Raw genomic sequence first — 24538 nt, 5'->3', positions numbered from 1 at the left:
TTGATTAACGGGATCACATCATTAGGAGAATGATGTGATTGACTTGACCCATTCCGTTAGCTTAGCACTTGATCGTTTAGTATGTTGCTGTTGCTTTCTTCATGACTTATACATGTTCCTGTAACTATGAGATTATGCAACTCCCGTTTACCGGAGGAACACTTTGGGTGCTACCAAACGTCACAACGTAACTGGGTGATTATAAAGGAGTACTACAGGTGTCTCCAAAGGTACATGTTGGGTTGGCGTATTTCGAGATTAGGTTTTGTCACTCCGATTGTCGGAGAGGTATCTCTGGGCCCTCTCGGTAATGCACATCACTATAAGCCTTGCAAGCAATGTAACTAATGAATTAGTTACGGAATGATGCATTACGTAACGAGTAAAGAGACTTGCCAGTAACGAGATTGAACTAGGTATTGGATACCGACGATCGAATCTCGGGCAAGTAACATACCGATGACAAAGGGAACAACGTATGTTGTTATGCGGTTTGACCGATAAAGATCTTCGTAGAATATGTAGGAGCCAATATGAGCATCCAGGTTCCGCTATTGGTTATTCACCGAGAATAGTTCTAGGTCATGTCTACATTGTTCTCGAACCCGTAGGGTCCGCACGCTTAAGGTTTCGATGACAGTTATATTATGAGTTTATGAGTTTTGATGTACCGAAGGAGTTCGGAGTCCCAGATGAGATCGGGGACATGACGAGGAGTCTCGAAATGGTCGATACGTAAAGATCGATATATTGGACGACTATATTCGGACTTCGAAAAGGTTCCGAGTGATTCGGGTATTTTTCGGAGTACCGGAGAGTTACGGGAATTCGCCGGGGAGTATATGGGCCTTATTGGGCCATACGGGAATAGAGGAGAGAGGCCAAAAGGAAGGAGGCCTGCGCCCCCCCTCTGGTCCGAATTGGACAAGGGGCGCAGCCCACTTTTCCTTCTCCCTCTCCTCCTCTTTCCTTCTCCAACAAGGAAAGGAGGAGTCCTACTCCTCCTCTTTCCTTCTCCAACAAGGAAAGGAGGAGTCCTACTCCTCCTCTTTCCTTCTCCAACAAGGAAAGGAGGAGTCCTACTCCCGATGGGAGTAGAACTCCCCCCTTGGTGCGCCTCCTCCATAGGCCGGCCACCTCCCCCCTTGCTCCTATATATATGGGGGCAGGGGGCACCCCAAAGACACAACAACAATTGATCCTTGAGATCTATTAGCCGTGTGCGGTGCCCCCCTCCACCATAGTCCTCCTCGATAATATTGTAACGGTGCATAGGCGAAGCCCTGCGATGGTAGAACATCAAGATCGTCACCACGCCGTCGTGCTGACGGAACTCTCCCTCGACACTCGGCTGGATCGGAGTTCGAGGGACGTCATCGAGCTGAACGTGTGCTAGAACTCGGAGGTGCCGTATTTTCGGTGCTTGATCGGTCGGGCCGTGAAGACGTACGACTACATCAACCGCGTTGTTCTAACGCTTCCGCTTTCGGTCTACAAGGGTATGTAGATTACACTCTCCCCTCTCGTTGCTATGCATCACCATGATCTTGCGTGTGCGTAGGAAATTTTTGAAATTACTACGTTCCCCAACAGTGGCATCCGAGCCCGGTTTTATGCGTAGATGTCATATGCACGAGTAGAACACAAGTGAGTTGTGGGCGATACAAGTCATACTGCTTACCAGCATGTCATACTTTGGTTTGGCGGTATTGTGAGATGAAGCGGCCCGGACCGACATTACGCGTACGCTTATGCGAGACTAGTTTTACCGCCGTGCTTTGCACACAGGTGACTAGTGGGTGTCTGTTTCTCCAACTTTAGTTGAACCGAGTGTGGCTACGCCCGGTCCTTGCAAAGGTTAAAACAGCACTAACTTGACGAACTATCGTTGTGGTTTTGATGCGTAGGTAAGAACGGTTCTTGCTCAGCCCGTAGCAGCTACGTAAAATTTGCAACAACAAAGTAGAGGACGTCTAACTTGTTTTTGCAGGGCATGTTGTGATGTGATATGGTCAAGATGTGATGAGATATAAGTTGTTGTATGAGATGATCATGTTTTGTTGAAGTTATCGGCAACTGGCAGAAGCCCTATGGTTGTCTCTTTGTTGCATAGGATGCAAGTGCCAAATAATTGCTATACTTTATCGCTATGCGATAGCAATAGTTGCAAGAGCAATAGTTGGCGAGACGACCATGTAACGACACATTGATATAGATCAAGATGATGAAGATCATGGTGTCGTGTCGGTAACGATAGAGATCATGACAGTGCTTCGAAGATGGAGATCACAAGCACAAGATGATGATAGTCATATCATATCACTTATATTAATTGCATGTGATGTTTATCCTTTATGCATCTTATCTTGCTTTGATTGACGGTAGCATTTTAAGATGATCTCTCACTAATTATCAAGAAGTGTTCTCCCTGAGTATGCACCGTTGCGAAAGTTCTTCGTGCTGAGACACCACGTGATGATCGGGTGTGATAGGCTCTACGTTCAAATACAACGGGTGCAAAACAGTTGCACACGCGGAATACTCAGGTTAAACTTGACGAGCCTAGCATATACAGATATGGCCTTAGAACACGGAGACCGAAAGGTCGAGCGTGAATCATATAGTAGATATGATCAACATATTGATGTTCACCGTTGAAACTACTCCATCTCACGTGACGATCGGACATGGTGTAGTTGATATGGATCACGTAATCACTTAGAGGATTAGAGGGATGTCTATCTAAGTGGGAGTTCTTAAGTAATATGATTAATTGAACTTAAATTTATCATGAACTTAGTCCTGGTAGTATTTTGCAAATTATGTTGTAGATCAATAGCTTGCGGTGTTGCTTTCATATGTTTATTTTGATATGTTCCTAGAGAAAAATTGTGTTGAAAGATGTTAGTAGCAATGATGCGGATTGGATCCGTGATCTGAGGTTTATCCTCATTGCTGCACAGAAGAATTATGTCCTTAATGCACCGCTAGGTGACAGACCTATTGCAGGAGCAGATGCAGACGTTATGAACGTTTGGCTAGCTCAATATGATGACTACTTGATAGTTTAGTGCACCATGCTTAACGGCTTAGAATCGGGACTTCAAAGATGTTTTGAACGTCATGGACCATATGAGATGTTCCAGGAATTGAAGTTAATATTTCAAGCAAATACCCGAGTTGAGAGATATGAAGTCTCCAACAAGTTCTATAGCTAAAAGATGGAGGAGAATCGCTCAACTAGTGAGCATGTGCTCAGATTGTCTGGGTACTTCAATCACTTGAATCAAGTGGGAGTTAATCTTCCAGATAAGATAGTGATTGACAGAATTCTCTAGTCACCATCACTAAGTTACTAGAACTTCGTGATGAACTATAGTATGCAACGGATGACGAAAACAATTCCCGAGCTCTTCGTGATGTTGAAATCGACGAAGGTAGAAATCAAGAAAGAGCATCAAGTGTTGATGATTGACAAGACCACTAGTTTCAAGAAAAGGGCAAAGGGAAAGAAAGGGAACTTCAAGTAGAATGACAAGCAAGTTGTCACTCCCGTGAAGAAGACCAAAGCTGGACCAAAGCCTGAAACTGAGTGCTTACACTGCAAAGGAAATGGTCACTGGAAGCGGAAATGCCCTAAATATTTGGTGGATAAGAAGGATGGCAAAGTGAACAAGGGTATATTTGATATACAGGTTATTGATGTGTGCCTTACTAGTGTTTATAGTAGCCCCTGAGTATTTGATACCTGTTCGGTTGCTAAGATTAGTAACTCGAAACAGGAGTTACAGAATAAACAGAGACTAGTTGAAGGGGAAGTGACGATGAGTGTTGGAAGTAGTTCCAAGATTGATATGATCATCATCGCACACTCCCTATACTTTCGGGATTAGTGTTAAACCTAAATAAATGTTATTTGGCATTTGCGTTGAGCATGAATATGATTTGATCATGTTTATTGCGATACGGTTATTCATTTAAAGTTAGAGAATAATTGTTATTCTGTTTACATGAATAAAAACCTTCGATGGTTATACACCCAATGAAAATAGTTTTGTTGGATCTCGATCATACTGATACACATATTCATAATATTGATGCCAAAAGATGCAAAGTTAATAATGATAGTGCAACTTATTTGTGGCACTGCCGTTTGGGTCATATCGGTGTAAAGCGCATGAAGAAACTCCATAAAGATGGTTTTTTCGGAATCACTTGGTTATGAATCATTTGATGCTTGCGAACCGTGCCTTTTGGGCAAGATGACTAAAACTCCGTTCTCCGGAACAATGGAACAAGCTACCGACTTATTGGAAATAATACATACTGATGTATGCGATCCAATGAGTGTTGATGCTCGTGGCAAGTATCATTATTTTCTGACCTTCACAAGATGATTTGAGCAGATATGGGTATATCTACTTGATGAAACATAAGTCTGAAATAGTTGAAAGGTTCAAAGAATTTTAGAGTGAAGTGGAAAAATCATCGTAACAAGAAAATAAAGTTTCCGCGATCTGATCGCGGAGATGAATATTTGAGTTACGAGTTTGGTCTTCAATTAAAAATGTGGAATAGTTTCACACTCACGCCACCTGGAACACCACAACGTTATGGTGTGTCCGAACGTCATAACCACACTTTATTGGATATGGTGTGATCTACGATGTCTCTTACTGATTTACCACTATTGTTTTGGGGTTATGCATTAGAGACAGCTACATTCACGTTAAAAAGGGCACCATCTAAATCCGTTGAGACGACACCGTATGAACTATGGTTTAGCAGTAAACCTAAGCTGTCGTTTCTTAAAGCTTGGAGTTGCGATGCTTATATGAAAAAGGTTTTCAACCTGATAAGCTCGAACCCAAAACGGAGAAGTGCGTCTTCAGAGAATACCCAAAGGTAACTATTGGGTACACCTTCTATCACAGATCCGAAAGCAAGATTCGTTGCTAAAATGGATCCTTTCTAGAGAAGGAGTTTCTCTCGAAAGAAGTGAGTGGGAGGAAAGTAGAACTTGATGAGGTAATTGTACCTTCTCCCTTATTGGAAAGTAGTTCATCACAGAAATCAGTTCCAGTGATTCCTACACCAATTAGTGAGGAAGTTAATGATGACGATCATGAAACTTCAGATCAAGTTGCTACCAAACCTCGTAGGTCTTCCAGAGAAAGATCCGCACCAGAGTGGTACGGTAATCATGTTCTGGAAGTCATGTTACTAGACCATGATGAACCTGCGAACTATGAGGAAGCGATGATGAGCCCAGATTCCACGAAATGGCTTGAGGCCATAAAATCTGAGATATGATCCATGTATGAGAACAAAGTATGGACTTTGATTGACTTGCTCGATGATCAGCAAGCCATGTTAAATAAATGGATCTTCAAGAGGAAGATATATGCTGATAGTAGTGTTACTATCTACAAAGCTAGACTTGTCGAAAAAGGTTTTTGACAAAGTTCAAGATGTTGAATACAATGAGATTTTCTCACTCGTATCGATGCTTAAAAGTTTGTCTGAATCATGTTAGCAATTGCCACATTTTATGAAATCTGGCAAATGGATATCAAAACTGCATTCCTTAATGGTTTTCTTAAAGAAGAGTTGTATATGATGCAACCAGAAGATTTTGTCAATCCTAAAGGTGCTAACAAAATGTGCAAGCTCCAGCGATCCATCAATGGACTGGTGCAAGCATCTCGGAGTTGGAATATACGCTTTGATGTGTTGATCAAAGCATATGGTTTTATAGACTTTTGGAAAGGCCTGTTTTTACAAGAAAGTGAGTGGGAGCACTACAACATTTCTGATAAGTATATGTGAATGACATATTGTTGATCGGAAATAATGTAAAATTATTCTGCAAAGCATAAAGGAGTGTTTGAAATGAGTTTTTCAAAGAAAGACCTCAGTTAAGCTGCTTACATATTAAGCATCAAGATCTATTGAGATAGATCAAGACGCTTGATAAGTTTTTTTTTCAATAAGTACATACCTTGTCAAGATTTTGAAATAGTTCAAAATGGAACAGTCAAAGAAAGAGTTCTTGCCTGTGTTGCAAAGGTGTGGAATTAAGTAAGACTCAAGACCCGACCATGGCAGAAAATAGAAAGAGAATGAAAAGTCATTCCGTATTCCTCAGTCATAGGTTATATAAAGTATGCTATGCTATGAACCAGACTTATTGTATTCCTTGCTCTGAGTTTGGCAAAGGAATACAATTTTGATCTAATAGTAGATCACTGGACAGCGGTCAAGAATATCCTTAGTGAGGACTAAGGAGATGTTTCTCGATTATGGAGGTGATAAAAGAGCTCGTCGTAAAAGTTACATCGGTGCAAACTTTTTACACTGATCCAGATGACTCTAAGTCGCAATCTGGATACATATTGAAAGTGGGAGCAATTAGCTAGAGTAGCTCCGTGCAAAGCATTGTAGACATAGAATATTTGCAAAATACATACGACTCTGTAATATGACAGACCCGTTGACTAAACTTCTCTCACGAGCAAAACATGATCATACCTTAGTACTCTTTGGGTGTTAATCACATAGCGATGTGAACTAGATTATTGACTCTAGTAAACCTTTTGGGTGTTGATCACATGACGATGTGAACTATGGGTATTAATCACATATAGATGTGAATATTGGTGTTAAATCACATGATGATGTGAACTAGATTATTGACTCTAGTGCAAGTGGGAGACTGAAGGAAATATGCCCTAGAGGCAATAATAAAGTTATTATTTATTTCCTTATCATGATAAATGTTTATTATTCATGCTAGAATTGTATTAACCGGAAACATAATACATGTGTGAATACATAGACAAACATAGTGTCACTAGTATGCCTCTACTTGACTAGCTCGTTTATCAAAGATGGTTATGTTTCCTAACCATGGACAAAAGAGTTGTCATTTGATTAACGGGATCACATCATTAGGAGAATGATGTGATTGACTTGACCCATTCCGTTAGCTTAGCACTTGATCGTTTAGTATGTTGTTGTTGCTTTCTTCATGACTTATACATGTTCCTGTAACTATGAGATTATGCAACTCCCGTTTACTGGAGGAACACTTTGGGTGCTACCAAACGTCACAACGCAACTGGGTGATTATAAAGGAGTACTACAGGTGTCTCCAAAGGTACATGTTGGGTTGGCGTATTTCGAGATTAGGTTTTGTCACTCCGATTGTCGGAGAGGTATCTCTGGGCCCTCTCGGTAATGCACATCACTATAAGCCTTGCAAGCAATGTAACTAATGAGTTAGTTACGGAATGATGCATTACGTAACGAGTAAAGAGACTTGCCAGTAACGAGATTGAACTAGGTATTGGATACCGACGATCGAATCTCGGGCAAGTAACATACCGATGACAAAGGGAACAACGTATGTTGTTATGCGGTTTGACCGATAAAGATCTTCGTAGAATATGTAGGAGCCAATATGGGCATCCAGGTTCCGCTATTGGTTATTGACCGAGAATAGTTCTAGGTCTTGTCTACATTGTTCTCGAACCCGTAGGGTCCGCACGCTTAAGGTTTCGATGACAGTTATATTATGAGTTTATGAGTTTTGATGTACCGAAGGAGTTCGGAGTCCTGGATGAGATCGGGGACATGACGAGGAGTCTCGAAATGGTCGAGACGTAAAGATCGATATATTGGACGACTATATTCGAACTTCGGAAAGGTTCCGAGTGATTCGGGTATTTTTCGGAGTACCGGAGAGTTACGGGAATTCGCCGGGGAGTATATGGGCCTTATTGGGCCATACGGGAATAGAGGAGAGAGGCCAAAAGGAAGGAGGCCTGCGCCCCCCCTCTGGTCCGAATTGGACAAGGGGCGCAGCCCACTTTTCCTTCTCCCTCTCCTCCTCTTTCCTTCTCCAACAAGGAAATGAGGAGTCCTACTCCTCCTCTTTCCTTCTCCAACAAGGAAATGAGAAGTCCTACTCCCGATGGGAGTAGGACTCCCCCCTTGGTGCGCCTCCTCCATAGGCCGGCCACCTCCCCCCTTGCTCCTATATATATGGGGGCAGGGGGCACCCCAAAGACACAACAACAATTGATCCTTAAGATCTATTAGCCGTGTCCAGTGCCCCCCTCCACCATAGTCCTCCTCGATAATATTGTAGCAGTGCTTAGGCGAAGCCCTGCGACGGTAGAACATCAAGATCGTCACCACGCCGTCGTGCTGACGGAACTCTCCCTCGACACTCGGCTGGATCGGAGTTCGAGGGACGTCATCGAGCTGAACGTGTGCTAGAACTCGGAGGTGCCGTATTTTCGGTGCTTGATCGGTCGGGCCGTGAAGACGTACGACTACATCAACCGCGTTGTTCTAACGCTTCCGCTTTCGGTCTACAAGGGTATCTAGATTACACTCTCCCCTGTCGTTGCTATGCATGTGCGTAGGAAATTTTTTAAATTACTACGTTCCCCAACATCCATATGCGGGGTTTTCTTCTGTGGGGCGTTATCTCTGGCGAGGTTCCATGTCCGCCCAGCCCTGTTGCTCCGGTGGCCCCTGTTCCACCGGTACCGCCGGTGCTTGCTGCTGATGCTTCTCAGGCTGATTGGGATGTAGCCAAGGCTCTTGCTGATGATGTAGTTGATGCTTATGATCAGCAGGTATCCGCATATTCTGATGCTCTTTCTGTCTACCGGGATGATCTGTCTGCTTACATTCAGTGGTGCAATGATGATGCTCGAGCTGCTGCTGTTCTTACTGTGAGTGTCCTACCTCAGTTTGCTTCGGAGTTCATGGGCCTCGACACTGTTGCAGCTATGTGGTCCTATCTTTGGCAGCGCTATCAGCCATCTGGCGATGCTCTATACCTCTCTGTGGTGCGTCAGGAGCATGCTCTTCAGCAGGGTGACTCGTCTATTGATGAGTTCTATTCATAGTGCTCTGCCATCTGGCGTCAGCTTGACTCACTGCGGACAGCTGTTTGTGGCACTTGTCGTTGTTGATAGGCTACGAGGTCTGACTTGGAGTTTCAGAGGGCCCACGAGTTCTTATCTCGTCTCTGCTCTGAGTTTGAGCCTCGCCGTGCTCACTTGCTTGCTCGTGGTCGTGTTCCTATCTCACAGATACTTGCCGAGCTTCGTGCCGTGGAGACTCATCTTCGCTCTGCTGGCTTGCTTCTGGTTCCGTCAGTATTGGCTGTCCGGGCACCGATGTCGTCTGCTCGCCTCACTGCTCCGCCGCTAAATGCTGAGAAGGGCACGTCGCACCGTGACACAGCCTGTGGTTACTGCTCCCGGCCAGGTCACCCAGAGCCTGATTGTCGCTAGAAGAAGCGAGACCAGAGGTGCTCCAGCGGGCCTCCTGTGTCTTCCTCGACTCCTTCACTCACTGACCAGGACATTGTTCGCCTCAAGCGTCTTCTTGCTTCCTCAGGCTCCTCGTTGACTGGCTCTGCTGCTGCTGTGACTGCATCCTCCTCCTCACCATCACAGGCATCCACACAGTCAGGTACATCTTCGTGGGTTCTGGACTCTGGAGCCTCCTTTCATATGTCTTCTGATTCTTCCGTGTTGTCTTCTCTCCAACCTCTTGATTCTCCTGTTAATGTTCTTACTGCCGATGGCACATCTCTTCCTGTTGCTAGTCGTGGTATTCTTTCCACTCCTTCTTTTTTTGTTCCGAGTGTTTCACATGTTCCTCGCCTTACCATGAACCTTTTTTCCCCTGCCCAACTTACTCATTCTGGTTGTCGTGTCATTCTTGATACCGACTCTTGCCCCATTCTGGATCGTCGCACCAAGGCTTTGGTTGGTGCTGGCCCCCGGTGCCGTGAGTCAGAGGGCCTTTCGGAGGTTGACTCGCTTTGTGTTCCTTCCGCTGCCACCACTTCTGCCAGCTCTCATGCTCTTGCTGCCTCTTCGTCTGCGTCCTTCCAGCAGTGGCATCATCGACTTGGTCACATCTGTGGCTCTTGCTTGTCTTCCTTAGTTCGTCAAGGCCTCTTAGGGTCTGTATCTGGAGATGTCTCCTTACATTGTAATGGTTGCAGACTTGGCAAACAGACTCAGTTACCTTATCCTACTAGTGAGTCTGTATCTCAGCGTCCTTTTGACTTAGTTCATTCTGATGTCTGGGGTCCTGCTCCCTTTGATTCAAAAGGTGGTCATCGCTACTATGTTTTGTTTATTGATGATTTCTCTCACTACACTTGGCTCTACTTCATGAAATCTCGTAGCGAGGTTCTTTCTATATACAAACGTTTTGCTGCCATGGTTCACACCCAGTTTGCCACGCCCATTCGTACTTTTCGTGCTGACTCCGCTGGAGAGTATATCTCTCAGCTGTTGCGTGGTTTTCTCGCGGAACAGGGTACTCTTGCCCAGTTCTCCTGTCCTGGTGCTCATGCTCAGAATGGCATTGCCGAGCGAAAGCATCGTCATTTGCTTGAGACGGCTCGTGCACTGATGATTGCGGCTTCCCTTCCACCCCACTTTTGGGCTGAGGCTGTTTCCGTCCACCTATCTCATTAACATTCAGCCATCGACTGCTCTGCAGGGTGGCATCCCTATGGAGTGTCTCACTGGTCGCTCTCCTAACTACTCTGCTCTTCGTATGTTTGGATGCGCCTGCTATGTTCTTCTTGCCCCCCGAGAATGCACCGAACTGACTGCTCAGTCGGTTGAGTGTGTGTTTCCTTGGCTACAGTGATGAGCACAAGGGCTATTGATGTTGGGATCCTGTGGGTCGTCGCTTGCGCATCTCACATGATGTGACCTTTGACGAGTCTCGTTCTTACTACCCACGTTCTTCTTCCTCGAGTTTCTCTATGGACGACCTTTCGTTCCTTCTCCTCCCCGATACACCCTGCTATGTTCCTCATGTGTCACCTCTTCCTCCGGCACCTCTCATTCCCTCTCATTCACCACCGGCCTCGTCTTCTCCATCCTCCTCCTCCACATCTCCCCCATCCTCTCCAGTCCATCGCCCTCTCTCACCGTTTCCTCTCCACTATACTCGACGATTCGTACTGAGGATGTCTCCTCTGACGATCCCTCCACCTCTGGTGCACCTCCTCTCACACCTCCCCCAGTTCATAACCTCCATGCTCGGCCTCGCCCTCCACCTGATTGCTACTCCCCTGATCGGTACGGTCTCTCTGCTTTGACTGAGCCCACTTCCTATCGCACTGCCATGACTCAGCCTGAATGGCAGCTTGCGATGGCCGAGGAGCTTGCTACTCTTGAGCGCTCTGGCACATGGGATCTGGTTCCCCTCCCTTTAGGTGTCCGTCCCATCACCTGCAAGTGGGTCTACAAGCTTAAGACTCGCTCTGATGGTTCTCTTGAGCGCTACAAAGCTCGTCTTGTGGCCCGTGGCTTTCAGCAGGAGCAGGGGCGCGATTATGATGAGACATTCGCTCCTATGGCCCACATGACCACTGTCCGCACTCTTCTTGCTGTGGCTTCTGTTCGTCAGTGGTCTATCTCTCAACTTGATGTCCAGAACGCTTTTCTCAATGGCGAGTTGCGTGAGGAGGTTTATATGCAGCCACCACAGGTGTACTATGCTCCCGATGGTATGGTCTATAGACTTCGCCGCTCCCTCTATGGTCTCAAACAGGCCCATCGCGCCTGGTTCGAGCGCTTCGCATCTGTGGTGACCGCCGCTGGTTTCTTGCCCAGTGACCATGATCCCGCGTTGTTTGTTCACACGTCTCCTCGTGATTGGACACTTCTCCTTCTCTATGTTGATGACATGATCATCACTGGTGACGACACTGATTACATTGCCTTTGTTAAGGCTCGCCTTCGCGACCAGTTTCTCATGACTGATCTTGGTCCACTCTGCTACTTTCTTGGGATTGAGATCTCCTCGACCTCTGATGGCTTCTACATCTCCCAAGAAAAATATATTCAGGATCTTCTTGCTCGCGCTGCTCTCGGTGATGAGTGCACGGTTGTGACTCCTATGGAGCTCAACGTTCAGCTTCGTGCCACCGATGGTGACCCTCTTCCTAATCCCACTCGCTATCATCATCTTGTTGGCAGTCTTGTCTATCTTGCTGTTACGCGTCCTGACATCTCCTATCCTGTCCACATCCCGAGTCAGTTTGTTTCAGCCCCCACCTCTGTCCACTATAGTCATCTCCTCCGTGTTCTACGATATCTTCGTGGCACGATCTCTCAACGTCTTTTCTTTCCCCGCTTCAGCTCTCCTGAGCTTCAGGCCTACTCTGATGCTACTTGGGCTAGTGATCCTTCTGATCGACGCTCGCTGTCTGCTTATTGTGTCTTTCTTGGTGGCTCTCTTATTGCCTGGAAGACAAAGAAACAGACTACAGTTTCTCACTCGAGTACAGAGGCTGAGTTGCGAGCCATGGCGATGTTGACGGCTGAGGTGATCTGGTTATGGTGGTTACTTGAGGATTTTGGTGTGTCTGCTACTACCTCGACTCCCTTACTGTTAGACAGTACTGGTGCTATCAGCATTGCGCGTGACCCGGTGAAGCATGAGCTCACCAAGCACATCGGTGTGGATGCCCACTTTGTGCGTGCTGCTGTGCAGGATCAGACTCTTGCTCTTCACTATGTGCCCTCTGAGTTACAGTTGGCGGACTTTTTCACCAAGGCACAGACTCGTGCGCAGCACGGCTTTTTCCTCTCCAAACTCAGTGTTGTTGATCCATCATGAGTTTGAGGGGGGGTGTTAGATGTGTATAGTCCCCCTTTTCGGTATATTTCCATTGTATAAGGGGTTTTCTGCACTTTGACACACATGTACATGTAATGGCCTTTGGCCCTCAGGAAATACTAGTTGCCATTCATCCAACACAATCTTCTCCAGAATGGTATACTGTCGAAGAAAAACTTAGGAAATGGTCACCTGACCACCGATGAGTGCGCATATGATTGTAGCTTCAGATATGCTTTCTCCCCCGCTGAAAACTCAGGAGGTGATCGTCAATGTGCTTCATGTGTGCGGTGTGCCTGAGCCCACGCCAGTTGTTGCTTGACCATACTAGCGTGTTGATGGCGCCCCTGAAGAACTTCCTGGATATCAATACTGCTGGTGGATGCGATATCAGGGATCATTTATGTTTTAGCAAGCACAAATGATGCCCTATGCTTGTAGGATTCATTTGCTCTTTACTGACTCATGCCCGTGCAATTGTGTTTGCTGATCCTGTTTACTTTGAGATTCAGATTACAGTCTGACCACTAACTTGTTAAGCATATGGACATGACTTTTGGTTGAAGGTAAGCTTGCACACTGGAGTTTCCATCCGGTTCCCAAATTATGGATGCGGGTGGCGATGTTGCCCTTCAAAGACTGTTGCCTGTGGAACAAGGAGAAGCGTCTATTCAAAATCTGACGATGCAGTCTCTGAACCCCACCCAAGGAATCTGATGATGACACTTGGTACAGTATAAATTATGCTACATGAAGTTAGTGAATCATTTGTACAGTATAAATTCTTCCATCTCAATATCATTTTCAATTTTGTTTCGCACAGTCAGTACACGGTCAACCAGGCCAGCGTGAATATGCACGAAATAAATGAACACCGCGTTTCTCCACAAGTTGTCTCACGTAGCTAAATGGTTCAAATAAGACTAGCAGAAATGAAAGTTAACCTCAACTGATTATCTCCCTGTGCTTGTTTGCGCGCCAAGTTGTTCACCTATCTGTTGATCTTGAAGACCTTCACAATTATACGAAGTTAAATCAAATTAAGGGCAAGAGAAATCTGAGATGCTAACATATGTTTGAAGAGATGGAAGATTATTAGGCAGTAAATCATACATAAGATTCTTTTGTATGCCCATGGCACAAAAGCTTCCTTCCCAAAAATTATTAACAACTCGTCACAGTTCTTCACTTTAAATAAGACAATGATTGTTGGACCCTTCAAGATCTCAAGAAATCCAAGAAGTAGCCAAAAGCAACTATTCTACGTAGAATGGCCACTGGTCAGAGAAGGCATTGAATGGCGAATTGACAGGAAACCTAACTTCTTCTTTTTTGGAAATTACAGGAACCATAAGTTGACTTGTGTACAGTAGACCTGGACTGCGGGTCTTCTTTCAGCTCCACCACATGTAGTTCCCATTTTTTTCATCATACACATCCCCCATAAGCCCGAGATGGGTGGCATGGCTAGTCCCCACCTTGTTCATCATATCATCCTCCGCAAGCTCAGGATGAGTGTCATGGCAAATTCTCAGAGTGTTCACAGCACCATCCTCCACAAGCTATCTCTACTCCTCCTCATTTGCTCGCTCCTCGGGTACAATTGTGAATCTATGAGCAGGAAGGCTGAAAAGGCAGCACTTCTAAGCCTTGAGAAATACTGGGGCAAACAGACGAAAATCAAGTGGAGCTCCATCATGTACGCAGATCAGTGTAATTGGGATGGAGTCATTTGTAATTTTGATGGCTTTGTTACAGGAATTTCAGTCGGAGGCTACAAGCTTGCCAAGTCAATTCCTTCAGAAATTTGCTCGTTCAAGAACCTTACAGACATTGACCTTTCACACAACAACATTCCAGGTTCTTTCCCTGTGGTTCTTTTCAGTTGCTCAAGCCTTGAACAACTGGACCTCTCTTACAATTCTTTTGTTGGTAGTCTTCCATTAAATATCCATTTACTGTCAAAATCGATTACCTACCTTAACCTTGAATCGAATAGTTTATCCGGTAGTATTCCAAGTTCAATCTACCAGCTTTCATCCTTAGAAGTTCTGAAACTATCTTTCAATCCCTTTGATTCACACAGAATCGACCCACAGCTAGGAAATTTGACAAACCTAGGAGAATTGTCAATGAGTTCTATGAATATAGTTGGTGAAATTCCAGACACTATAACCAAGCTAACCCGACTTACAACCTTAGATTTGTCTTCTAACACATTGAATGGGACAATACCGACTGGGATTTGGAGCATGCAGAATCTAGAGTTCCTTGATCTACAGAGGAACTCTCTATCTGGTTGCATACTAGATGATCCCCATGAGCTCATGAATCTGTCCCAACTTAAAACCTTAGATTTGTCTTCTAACACACTGAATGGGACAATACCGACTGAGATTTGGAGCATGCAGAATCTAGAGTTCCTAAATCTACACAGGAACTCTCTATCTGGTTGCATACCAGATGATCCCCATGAGCTCATGAATCTGTCCCCACTTAAAACCTTAGATTTGTCTTCTAACACACTTAATGGGACAATACCTACTGTGATTTGGAGAATGCAGAATCTGAATCGCCTCGCTCTACACAATAACTATATATCCGGTCGCATACTGGATGATTTCTGTAAGCTTAAGTATCTGTCCCAACTTTTATTGAACGACAATCTTCTATCCGGCCCACTACCAGAAAACGTTACACAGTTACAATTAACCTCCATCTTCCTCGATTTCTCTAGTAACCAACTGACTGGCAAGATTCCATCTTCTTTCGAGTTGAGAAAATTTGAATGGAGCTTTCTTTCCAATCCCGGCTTATGTTCCTCCAACCACTTTGGAAACTTTCCTACGTGCACCAGATTGCACTTGAAGATGTTTGTAATAATTCTCCTGGTCTCTGGTTCAGCCATTCTCATATGCACAGGGCTGATTGGTTTAACTAAGATCAAGGCATTTTTCTCAATGGAAAAGGATGATGCCCCATCTCCACTGTGGAAGCTGACAGCCTTCCAAGCTATTGATTATGACATTGAGGACATCCATTGCAACCTCATTGATGCAAACCTTGTTGGCAGCGGTGGCTCAGGAAATGTGTATAAGATCTGCCTTGACAACACAAACCGTGAGGTTATAGCTGTCAAGCAAATATGGACCAGTGGCAGACGGGAACATGATATGCTGGAAAAGCAGTTTCAAGCTGAAATTGAGATTCTTGGATCCATCCGACACACCAATATCGTGAAGTTGTGTGGCTACATATCCAGCTCCGAATCAAAGCTCCTCATATACGAATACATGGAAAACGGTAGCTTGTATGAATGGCTGCATCACAAAGATGACCCTACTAGTACAACTGGACGGTTGTTGAACTGGCCGACAAGGATGTCAATAGCAATCGATGCCGCAAGAGGACTGTGTTACATGCATGACGGTTGCTCTCCCCCTATAGCACACCGCGATGTGAAATCCAGCAACATCCTGCTGGATCCTCAGTTCAAAGCAAAGATTGCGGACTTTGGCCTAGCTCGTGCACTGCTTAAAGCCGGTGAGCCAGAGTTAGTCTCGGCAGTGGTTGGGTCCTTTGGATACATAGCTCCAGGCAAGAACTTGGTACTAACTTTGGTTATTTTGAACTCGGTAATATGACTGACAAGTGACCTTTCCTTCTCTAGAGTTTGGAAGCTCGAGAAAAATGAATGAGAAAGTTGATGTGTACAGCTTTGGGGTGGTTCTCCTGGAGCTGACAACAGGGAGGCGTGCGAATGGTGGCGGCGGGTACGAGAATTTGGCGCAATGGACGTGGAGGCAATTTAAGGATGAGGGCTTCCATTTGACAAATGTGATCGACGCAGACATAAGTGATCCAGCCTACCTACGCGAGGTACAACTGGTGCTCCAGCTAGGGCTAATTTGCACGGGCACGGATCCATCGTCAAGGCCGTCCATGAAGCAGGTTCTGCAGGTCCTGCAACGCTGAAAAACACTACACGATGCAGCTCGTAAGCCATCTGAACCAGAAGGTCGCCAAAAGGTTCGGAGACACGCCGCGGTGTTATTCTTACTAGATATAATTTGTCCAGTGAAATTGGAAGGGTGGCGACACACACAGTAGTTTTTATTACGAGCAAGAGAAGATTCTGCATATGTTTTTTTTTCTGAATGTGCAATATCAGCGTGTTGTGTGGCTGTTGATCCTGTTTACTTTGAGGTTCAGTTTAAGGTCAATGCCTAAACAGAGTATCTGATGATGCAGTCTTCCTATAAACCTCAGAGATCCTACACAAGTGCTGTAGATGCGAGATCCTGCTGACACAATATAAATCTTCAAAAAAGAGGTGCGCAGAGCAGCACTGCAGTTTTTTTCTTCTTAGCTGGTTCCTTACTTGCAACAATGTAAGAAGATCTGAAGATGTAAACCACTTTTGGAGGCTAGGCTTTGGTAGAGTATGAGCAAAAGAGATTATCTGGTACAATGTGTCCATGAAGTCAACATTCACAAGCCCAATGTATGCACACTCATTCGCAAATTAATTCTTCCATCTCAATTCATTCTCAATTTTGCTTTGCACACTCAGTCAGTCAGTACACACACGGTTCAATCAATCGGGCGGCGTGACGAATGCAACAGACAAATAAACACTGCATTCTTCACACTATGCCCACCGATCATGTTTGCTCTGTTTCGTCAGGGGATGTAGTACATTGGGTTGGGGAGCTTGAAGGAGCGGGCGCTCATGGAGTAGCCCAGCAGGTCGCTCCACTGGTCGCCCGAGTTGCCCAGGATCTTGTACCCCTCCGCCTCCATCTCCTTCCTCTTCTCCGACTTGTAGTCCGTCGCCGTTTTCTCCCGGTCGGCTGCTGCCCTGGACATCATCGAAGAAGGCAGGTTTCAGAATCCCATTATGCAGAAATGAGGAACACTAGATGGCAAAACACTACGGTGCTCTGGAAACAATTGGATGCCGGATCGCTCAATTGACCAAATTGGGATGATAAAACGAGATTATTGGCTGTGAAATTCAGCACTAACTAAAACAATATTATTTCTCCCTTGTTTTCAGTACTAACTAAATTCATATCTGAAACGCAGACCTAGAACAGAGTGTTCAGTCCAACATACTAATGAACTACTGCCTATATGCAGGGGCATTCCTGCAGCACTGAATTTTTATGTATTTTTGTGACAAAGACTGCTGCATTTGGCAATTTGGGCATTCTAATTGATGTCTCAGCCAGTGATTATATAGGGCACACACAAACCACTTCAATATTTGGAAGAGGACAACAGGCATAGCTGAATGAACTGCGTAAAAAAATCCCCACCAAGGCAGGGTGAAAGTGATGTGCAATGGTATAAACAGCAGAAGAGGGAGGGTGAAGGTGTGGGTGGGTACTACCTGAGTATGAGCTTGTCCCAGTCGTGGAAGCCCTGTCTCCTGAGGTTGTCGACGGTGACGGCCTGGTGGGCCTCGCTGCGGCCGGTGAGCAGGAAGGTCTTGAATCCCAGGTCGCGCACCTCCCTGTAGAGGCGGAGGCTGGAGGGGATCGCCGGCGCCTCCCCCGTCTCCACCCACCGGTCGAACTCCCGGTGGTCGAACAGCTCCAGCCTGCATAGCCGTTTCCAAAATCGAACATGTATCAATCTCAGTTGTCGAATCGAGCTTCCCGGCCCGCAATCTCGGGATGTAATATGCGTGGGTCGCCCACCCGTATCCGTGCTGCGCGTAGTAGGGGAGGTTGGAGAGCAGCGTCTCGTCGATGTCGAAGACCCAGGCGCCGGCGGTGGCTTGGTTTGTGCCGGTGGCGGCGGCGGCGGCGGCTGTGGCGCGGGCGTAGGCGGAGGCCTCCCTTGCGACGAGGTCGAGGTCGGAGCGGTAGGCGGGGCCGGTGAGGTATGCGCGCACGTGCGGCACGCAGTCCTCCGGCACGGCCGCCCACGGCGCCAGGTTGTTGGCCTCCCCCGCCGTCCTCCAGCTCGCGCACCGCAGCTCCACATCCTCGGCCCGCTCCGTGGGCAGCTGGATGACCAGCGGGCGCGGCGGCTCCTCGGCCGACGCGTCGTGCGCCTCCACCGCGACGGCGACGGCGACGGCGAGGAGCGCGAGCAGAAACAGGGCGCCGCGGGGCGCCATGTCCACCGGCGCGCGCGCGCTCGCGGGGGCCGGGGCCGGTGGGCAGGGTCGGGGCTGCACGCGCGGGGCGAGGAACAGGCGGGGGGGTTGGGCTTCAGGGGCTGGATGTGGCCGGCGCGCTCGGCTGGCTCCGGCGGATTGGGCGGCGAGGGGAAAGGGAAAGGGGAAAAGCGTGCGGGGCGAAGTGGTCGGGGGCGGCGACGGGTTGTTAAATAGGGTGGGCGGAGGCGTTTGGTTTTGGTTTTGGTGAAGGAAGGAAAGGGGAGCGGGGCGAGGGATTCGAATCTGCGGGGGGAGGATTCGTCCGTGCTCGCGGTTGGTTGCTTAGGGGCGGGGCCACTGGCGGTCTGGAGGGTGACGTGCCGCTCGCGGATTGGGTTATCGGTGCTGGCGCGCTCTGGTGGTCTCTCTGGTCGGCGGCTCGGCGCGGCGCAGCCCTGGCGTGCGCAAAAGCGTGATCCCCATTAAATAAATGATGAGCAAAATCTTGTGTCTTACGTGACCGTCCACGAAAAAGCCATCGCTTGATGCAACCGCGTCATCTTTTTTTGTTCCAAAAGGAAAGAGTGCGACCGCGTTATTTGGTTTATAGATTATTCACTAAAAATGCAAGAGCATCTAACAATCGGGACTTGACAAATCCGGCACCTCAAACACCCGCATTGACCGGGCAACTTTCAAATACTGTCGCCCATATCCGTGTATCTCATATTCGGTCCCTCATATCCATACTAGCATGCAACGTAGATAAAAAATAATAATAGATAATCACACAAACATGAAATCGGACAGGGCAATGCACATTCTGATCACCAAAAGATCACCGACGGATGTCCAAAAGATCGTCAAAGTTCACATAAAACCATAGAAAAATTTAAACTACATTACTAAAAATTAGGAACTGAAGACGGAGACGGCAGAGATTCACCACTTCCATCCAGTGGCGAATCTAGGATGACAGTAAAGGGTAGGCTCAAAACATCAAGTTCCTAAGCCTAATTAGCAATTGCATTGTGATTCTTGCTTGTAAAGCACCTAGATATAATTATTTGGGAGTACTTAGAACTCATCTAGATGAGATATAATTTGGTCTCATTCACTTTGAAAACAAGAACAAATACAACCCACGTCAGCACATACGCATCTTATAGCATCACATACAATGGCTATAAAAGGTGAATGAGACCAAATTATATCTCATCTAGATGAGTTCTAGCAAAACTGTAATTATTTTGTGGTATGGTTGGCTGAAATATGATTTGCGGAGGGTAGGCTTAAGCCTGATGAAGCCCACCTAGTGGACTCGCCACTGCTTCCATCCTTTTTCCCTTTCGGTCACCGGCGCAGCTATAAGCGTCGGCGGCTGGTGGCGGATCATCGGAGTCGGAGAGGATGACGAGCCCATTTACGCTTTAGCTTCGCGAGCCGAGTCGCCTCACGCTCAAACTACTCAATGGCAATCCAGAGCGCCTTGACGTTCTTTCGGCGGAGCGGCCGCGCGTCCATCTACGCGGTCATAACCGACCGGCGGTAGGCCCATTCAAGGAGCCACACGTCCTTGTTAGGCTCCGCCTGCATCCCGCGGCGGCGGCGGCGCACAGACTGCTCCGCCTCCTTCCTCTCCCTTTCTCGCTGCCACTCGCGGCGGGCGCCGCGCACCTCTGATTCCAGCGTGCGAGTCCGTGCCAGCGGGGAGGGCAGAAGTACCCACTACTGCCTGCGAGGGGGAGCAACAGCCGGCTGGGGCAGGGACTGACGTTGGGGAGGCGCAGATTGCGCAGGCCGCCTGTCGGAGCTGCGCCCGGGACGGGAGGGGCCAGCGTCGGCGTCCGAGCTGCGACAACGGCGAGGCTGCAGATCCGGAGATGCCCCCAGTCTCCACATTGGATCGCTCCAAGGCGATGCGAAGGGCAAGCTCATAGTCCGGATCCAGCTCGGAGTCGGAGCGACTGCCGGAACTCGACATTGCGCCGGATTCGATCAGAATCACTACGGGGAGATGAGAGGACAGAGCGAGAGAGAAGAGTGAGTGAGCTAGGGTTTCGAAGCGATGAGTCGGATGGGGTTTTTTGTGGGACATTCGTGGGGTTGGTGGTGGGACGGCCTTGTTAGGCGGATGCGCCGGGCCACCCCATATCCGTCCAATATTTGGGTTGGATATGAGGAATGTCGGTCAGCCCGCACGTTTAAGGCTTTCCTCTCGGTCAAAAAAATCGTGGCCGGGCGGGCGGCCCGGGCGTTTGAGGCCGGTTTGGGCGCCCGGCTGTAGATGCTCTAAGAGCGTCTAGATTACTAAAATAGTAGTAATCTAAACCAAGGAAGCACTTATTATTTATTTACGAACGAAACACTTATTATTATTTTTCTTAATTAAAGAACACAACCCACACGCTCACAAATAGGGACTGAGTCAAGATTTTTTTTTTTGAGGGGCTGAGCCAGGATTTGGACAACACAAAAACACAAGACAAACAATGAATTGAATGTTTTTTACAGTTTATTAAGATCGTAAGCCAGGATTATTATTTCTCTTCCTTTTTTGGTACTAGTACTCGGCCTTCTATTTTTCTCACGGGTCAGCGGAGGTGCCGGTTGACGTTGGTCGCCTGCGTGGGTGTGGAGGTTTTGCCGCTCCGGTCAAAAGCTTGGCCGGTCCTTCCGGCCGGCTGCGGTGGCACCCGTGGATGTTGCTATCTTTCTTGAAGGCGTCGTCAAGGAGTGTGGTGATCTCTCCACTCTCGTTTCAAGATCTTTGGGCGAAAGTCGAGATCCTTGTTGGATCAGGCGGTGGCGTCGGCTTCAGCGTCGTTTTCCCTCTTGGGGACGCCGTCTTCGAGATCTTGGTCTTTTTGTGCTTCTGATAGGTTGGACGTGCACGACATCGCGGTTGGCAGGTGCCTGACTGGCAGTGTGGGAGGTTGGTGTGGCGTTGCGACTGGTGTGGCATCGATGATGGTGGCGAGCGGAGCCAGGTCGCGGCTTGTCCTTCTGATGTCGACGGTCCAGTGCGTGAATGGCGGTGCCTATGTTGGTTTCTTGCCGTGACAAAGAAGTTGGAGTTGCGGGCGGCTGGGCCACTGCGGCAACGATGACTCCATGAGGGGGGTTTTCAGCGGGTGGTGCTCTCCGTAGGTTGCGTTGGACTAGGTTGATGCAAGGCTTCCAACTTTCTCTCGTGAAGCTCTTCAGTAAAATCGGAGCTACCATGTCCTCGACGCTTCGGTCGACCGTTTGGCGTTGCTTTGTTGCTCGGTGCATCCCCTCGATGATTGGTAAGGCTGTGCTTGTCCGAGGTGAAGTCGAAGTCGTCTGATCAGATGGGATGATGATGCCGATGACGGTCCCGATCGGTGTCGACAAGCCGGCTGTGTCAGTGGCTGTGTGCCGTGATCTTGTTTGTGGCCAGGTCGTCTGTGTGTGGTTTGTAATCTAGGTTTTCGCTCGGTTTTCCTTTAATTAACAGAGCACCTCTCTTCTTCTTAATCAATGAAATGACAAATCTTTTGACTCGTTTCAAAAAAAAAAAAAAAACTACACCCTGTTTGTTTCGCCTTTAGGCAGCAGATTCTCCTAGGGAAAAAAAATCAGAAACCGAAACAAACATCAATTAGGAATCATGTTTGGCAATGAAGATAGATCTGGAGTCGGGCCATTTTCAGCGCAATCGTGTGAAGAAGGTCCAGGTGCGCAAATCAGCTTTATCAGTGAAGCTATTCCACGGATGGTTGGAAGCCAAGTGAAGCTGACACAAACAAGGCGGTGAAAGCTACAGAGACGGAGAGTCAACTCTCAACTGGCAGCTGCACAACGCTATTTTGTTTGTGGATAGGACTGATGACAATAAGCAGACGATGCCTAACAAAAAGATATTGTTTCGGTGAAGCTGTTGGCTTCTGCTGGAAGGATAACCAACGCGGCGCAACACGCTCCGATTCAATTCATTCATTATAGGGAGCCACAAGTCATGTGATGGTCTGGAACAGCCATCACAAAGGTCATAATGCAGCAATGCAGCATGCTTAAGCAAGCTTTATTATACAAAAATGAGAGTCATGTCTTGGCACACGGGTAGTGAGGTCATAACACAACATGCCCAAGCATAAGATGGGGACTCAACGGTAAACGGTGTGGGATGCTTGCCGACTCTGAAGAAAGAAAGTAAAGTAAGATTGCAATAGAAGAGGAAAAGTAAAAGCAAGCCAATAAAAGTACTGCCAGGTATCAAGCCAAAAAATTCCACCGAGAAAGATAGGTCAAAAAGGAAGGCTCTAGCCACAGTGGAGAGTAACTTCAAGAGTAACATACGCACACATTATCCTAGGCTATGTTACTACATTCATAGTGAGTAGTAACATAAGTGTGTTGTCATGCAAATCTTCATTTATTAAGTTATCGACTCATATTGTATTCGGATATGTGATGTGACAGTAACTAGCTAAGTTACTCAACTTGCCTCTCCCCTCATTAACTCGATGCCATATAGGCAATTTTGCTGAGTTGAAACTTATGTTACTCTTGAAGTTACTCCCACTATGGCCAGTCTAACCGGCAGCAACAGAGAGACAGATGATTAGCCCCCACCAGCCTGATGCAATACCAGTATACCCTGTATAGAGCTCATCACACCTCCCTCGTGTTTGTAAGTTCCGTCCTAATCATACATGATTCCATATATTTACATGCTGCAGGGTCATAAACCGGAAGAGATCACAATGGAGGAGACGGAGGAGGAGCAAGCGCCCGCTCTGGTGGAGGTGTTGCCAGTATCCAGGTTTAGCCTGCTGCAGATGGAGCAGCACTACAACATGGTGTTGAGGAAGGCGGAGGCGGAGGAGAAGCCACTGGTGTCTGCGCTCAGACTGCTACAGGCAGAGCAACACTACAACCTTCAGCCCCTGGAGGAGGACCAACCAGAGGCGGGGAGCGCACGTCCAAACCTGCCATCATGGCCATTGTTTCGGCGGACACGACGATCATCGATGTCAACCGGGTCGTGCACAATGCCCGCACCATCTGCCGCGAGCGTCCGCGGTAACGAGGCGAAGCGCAACAGGTTCTTCAAGGGGCTGGAAGTGGAGGATGACGATACGCCTGAGCAACACGACGACAAGGCCGGACCGCCTCCAACGGGAAGGAGTAGAGTAGAGTAGGATTTAGTTGTTTTTAGGTCCTTTTGCTATGTAAAAATTATTCCAAGAAATCAATGAAAATCAGTGTCCTCTTCAATTTTCTGACTCCGGTTGAATGGCCGGCGCTCCGCTTGGACACGTCCAAACGTGTCCGTGATGCCATCCATTTGGTGATCCACGTTGTTGGAGTTGCCCTTACGTTTTTCTATTACCAGGATGAGGAGTCAGTTGGTGGCTGTCCAACACTGTTTTGTGGATAGGGCTGTTAATGATGAATCAACACTGCTTAAAGAAAACATCTTTTTATAGGCATATATATATATATATATATAATCTTGGTCCAGAACAACCATCAAAAAGGTCATGATACAACAAAAAGGTCATATCTTATCTTGGCCCGGCACACGGACAGTGAGGTCATAATACACCATGCCCAAGCAAGATGAGAGACTAAACGGTGTTGAATGCTCTGCGCCCGCTGAAGAATAAATAAGGGGGAAAAAAAGGTCAAATGCCACTTCAACTACATTTTGACAAGGAGAAACTAACAGCACCAAGAGTGAAAGCGAGACCGAGAAGTATCAAACTCCACCGAGAAACA

The 24538-nt window shown here is 47.2% G+C and overlaps 2 protein-coding genes across 2 annotated transcripts; one reads left to right on the top strand and one right to left on the bottom strand.

The window, feature by feature from the left end:
• The first annotated feature begins 14096 nt into the window (after window positions 1-14096).
• LOC123087924 (LRR receptor-like serine/threonine-protein kinase ER1) lies at window positions 14097-17005 on the top strand. Its single transcript, XM_044510035.1, has 2 exons — window positions 14097-16275; window positions 16349-17005. Exons 1-2 carry the CDS (start codon window positions 14133-14135, stop codon window positions 16651-16653), a joined length of 2448 nt encoding a protein of 815 aa, XP_044365970.1. The 5' UTR covers window positions 14097-14132; the 3' UTR covers window positions 16654-17005.
• Window positions 17006-17195: 190 nt separating this feature from the next.
• On the bottom strand, window positions 17196-19005 carry LOC123087923 (acid phosphatase 1). Its single transcript, XM_044510034.1, has 3 exons — window positions 18384-19005; window positions 18074-18283; window positions 17196-17539 (listed from the first exon to the last, which is right to left on the bottom strand). Exons 1-3 carry the CDS (start codon window positions 18806-18808, stop codon window positions 17362-17364), a joined length of 813 nt encoding a protein of 270 aa, XP_044365969.1. The 5' UTR covers window positions 18809-19005; the 3' UTR covers window positions 17196-17361.
• Between the last annotated feature and the right edge of the window lie 5533 nt (window positions 19006-24538).

This window comes from Triticum aestivum, chromosome 4A, assembly GCF_018294505.1.
Source record: "Triticum aestivum cultivar Chinese Spring chromosome 4A, IWGSC CS RefSeq v2.1, whole genome shotgun sequence".
Lineage (NCBI taxonomy): Eukaryota > Viridiplantae > Streptophyta > Magnoliopsida > Poales > Poaceae > Triticum > Triticum aestivum.
The sequence above is the reverse complement of the archived record's forward strand: the minus strand, read 5'-3'. Positions and strand labels throughout refer to the sequence as shown.